Source organism: Triticum aestivum, chromosome 4B (assembly GCF_018294505.1).
Source record: "Triticum aestivum cultivar Chinese Spring chromosome 4B, IWGSC CS RefSeq v2.1, whole genome shotgun sequence".
Lineage (NCBI taxonomy): Eukaryota > Viridiplantae > Streptophyta > Magnoliopsida > Poales > Poaceae > Triticum > Triticum aestivum.
Genome location: NC_057804.1, coordinates 34,982,734 through 34,985,862, shown reverse-complemented (window position 1 = coordinate 34,985,862; position 3,129 = coordinate 34,982,734). Strand labels below are relative to the sequence as shown.

The window sequence follows — 3,129 nt, the reverse complement described above, 5'->3', positions numbered from 1 at the left end:
AGTAAGTACTCAATACTTTTTTTTTTTGAGGGTAACAAAGTACTCAATACTTACCTAGTACTAGTATCTATCGTCTTGAAATGTTTTTATTGAAAAAAAAGGCGTCTGGAATATCTCCAATGCCTCGCTGGAAAAAGTTAGGGACAGATCGGAGAAAAAGGGAAAGTATTTTTTTTTAGAAGAGAAAAAGGGAAAGTAATACTACTGTGCTGGCTGGCCCATTGGGCGGTTGGTCGTGGCCGAGATGGGCCCGAGGGAGCGAATCGGTCGAGGCTTTCTTGGGCCGGAGGGCAGGAACTTATTCTGAGACTTCTCCAGAGCCTTCCACTCTCTATATTATATATAGACCTTCGCTCCATCCCAATTCCCATCCAATCTCGGTTTCCAAGGAAGGAAGAAAGAAAATCCAGAGAAACTCCAGAGAAGAGACCAAAGGTAGACGACGATGGCGGTGTTGGTGGAGCTGACCAAGGAATACGGCTACGTGGTGCTCGTCGTGGTGGCCTACGCCTTCCTCAACTTCTGGATGAGCTTCCAGGTCGGCGCCGCCCGCAAGAAGTAGGTGTTTCTTTCTTCATTGATTTGCCCATTCATGTCCTGTAGAATTTGATTTTGGAGCTTGACGATCCTGCGCCGCCGCTTGTTCTTCCAGGTACAAGGTGTTCTACCCCACCATGTACGCCACCGAGGCGGAGAACAAGGACGCCAAGCGCTTCAACTGCGTCCAGGTCCGCCGCCGCCGCCGCCAGATTCCCTCTCCGCCCCGCTGATTTCATTTCGTCTCTGTTATTCGAGCGAGTTGACTGAACGAATTCTTGTGGGCTTGTGTTGTGGGGATTGCAGAGGGGGCACCAGAACTCGCTGGAGATGATGCCGCTCTTCTTCGTCACGGTGCTGCTCGGTGGCCTGCAGCACCCGGTCGTCGCCGCCGCGCTGGGGCTCCTCTACACCGTCGCCAGGTTCTTCTACTTCAAGGGCTACGCCACCGGCGTCCCGGAGAACCGCCTCAAGCTTGGGTACGATTTCCCTTTTTTCTCTGCTCAGCGATGAGCAACCCTGCAGATGATTCAGATGATAATGGCATCCAAATCAAATGCCTGGGGAGAGATCCCCTTGATTTCCAGCATGTTTTACTGCTAGTTTCTTAGGAAATTCTCAGTCCTGGGAATCATACATGCTACAGTTGATTTCATTCACATGGTAGTATTAGTCAACCACACTCAACTCATTAATGCGGTGAGTGGGCAGAGCAGGGCTCAACTTGGTGCTGCTCCACTAACCAAGTCATGTCAAAGGTGTGCTCATAATGAGCGGCTTCGATGATTCTCACCGACGACCTGAAGTACGTAGCTTTGAAGCGTTTCTTCAACCTCCTGCACAGAGAGAGATGCCTTTTGTCTCCAATTCTTCATTCACAATTTTGCCTGAGGCCCCAGCAGCTAACAGCTAGCGCCCCACTACTGCTTGCCTGCAAATCTTTTTCTGAATTGACATGGGCCATTGCTGTAGGTGAAGGAAGACCTTGGTTGGTAGGTGAGATTCATTCACATTGCATCGTAAAGTAGGACATTGGTTATTGGATGTGATGCTGCAATCCTACCTAAGCTTCTCACGGTCAAAAGTAAATAAAATCCTACCTAAGCTTCTCACGGTCAAAAATAAATAAAATCCTACCTAAGCTTCTGTGCCTCCTATGTCAACCACCCCGGTTTTATGAACGATGAGTGGGAGGGGCAAAGTTGTGAACTCTGAATTGAGTATGAAAAATGGTTGACCTGAACCAAATTTGTAGCCTATGATGCCGAATAACGCGTCGATGAGCCCGAACTTGCATTGTCATCAAAGAATTTCATTTCCTTGTTGTCCATGTCCAAGTCTGACTTTTTATTGAAGTGGTTCTGATCTTGTCGATTTTCTTTTTGCTTTGGTGAACTCTGCAGGGGGCTCAACTTCTTGGCGATCATCGGGCTGATCCTCTGCACGGCGTCGTTCGGCATCAACCTTGTCATCAGGGAGGCGATCTGAGGCTCCGGACTGATGTGCCTGACTTGATAGACATTGTGACCCGAGTCATTTAGACGTGGAGGTGGTGTCTTTTATAGTGTCCAAAAAAGTGTGCACGTCTGTTTTACTCACAGAATAAGGCTGGTTGGAGACGGTTTGTAACATCGAGGTTTTGTAGCTTTTGCAGCACAGTTTTAAATATGGTGGTGAATCTCCTTCCAATTTCCTTTCCTTGCCTGACGTCTCCGGGACATGATGATGTTCGTTGTTATGTCCGAAGAATTTTAACGTTATGTAATGTTGTATGCGCCTGTGTCTGATACAATCATAAGCTGGAGAGGCAATCTTAGGCCTCCAGCGTGTGCCAGAAGAGAAGTTTTGCTTCCCTCGTACAGGACATGTAGAGGAAACAAAGTAGATCTGTGGCAATTGTCACGCCATGGCCATCGCTGGGGTACCCAAAAGGTGACAAAGTAAACCTCGCCAAGAAACAGCCGTACTCCCACTGGTATCTTTTTACTCTGCTGTATATAAGATTCGTCTCAAGTCAAACTTCATAATGTTCGACCAAATTTATATTGAAAAATATCAACGTCTCCGACACTAAACATGTGTAATATGAAAATTAATTCCTTGATACACCTAATTATATTGATTTGATATCGTGAATGTTAGTAAATTTTCCTACAATCTTGGTGAAACTTCGATCAAAACTTTATAAAGTTCAACTTTTTTTCCGATAAAGGGCAATTTTATTATCTCAAAATGAAGCATCAAGCGGATACAAAACATTATGAGTAACACCCGGCCTCTGCATAACTAAGAACCACACAGCCAAATTCAAAAGTCTGACAAAAATTAATCAAATAAAAACCGACAAATCGGCAACGGTAGTCCTATAGACCGACACTATGCCTATGTCGAAGGAGGTGGTGGATCGATCCGAAGGTTATGCTGCCACCCATGTTAAAAAAAACCTCCATAGCCACCTGCTTCAATCGCGTACACACCGCCTTGAACAACGATTGGTACTCCGGTCGTTGTAGAATAGACCACGTACGTAGCGAGTGCGTACACCGGAAAATAACCCGCAGAGGAGAAGCATTTTTTCCATTAAAAACCAAA

General features: G+C 46.1%; 1 protein-coding gene across 1 annotated transcript; it reads left to right on the top strand.

Moving 5' to 3' along the window:
• Positions 1 to 323: 323 nt before the first annotated feature.
• LOC123090840 (microsomal glutathione S-transferase 3) lies at positions 324 to 2,235 on the top strand. The gene is made up of 4 exons (XM_044512191.1): positions 324 to 558; positions 653 to 728; positions 844 to 1,016; positions 1,941 to 2,235. Exons 1-4 carry the CDS (start codon positions 446 to 448, stop codon positions 2,023 to 2,025), a joined length of 447 nt encoding a protein of 148 aa, XP_044368126.1. The 5' UTR covers positions 324 to 445; the 3' UTR covers positions 2,026 to 2,235.
• The last annotated feature ends 894 nt before the right edge of the window (positions 2,236 to 3,129 follow it).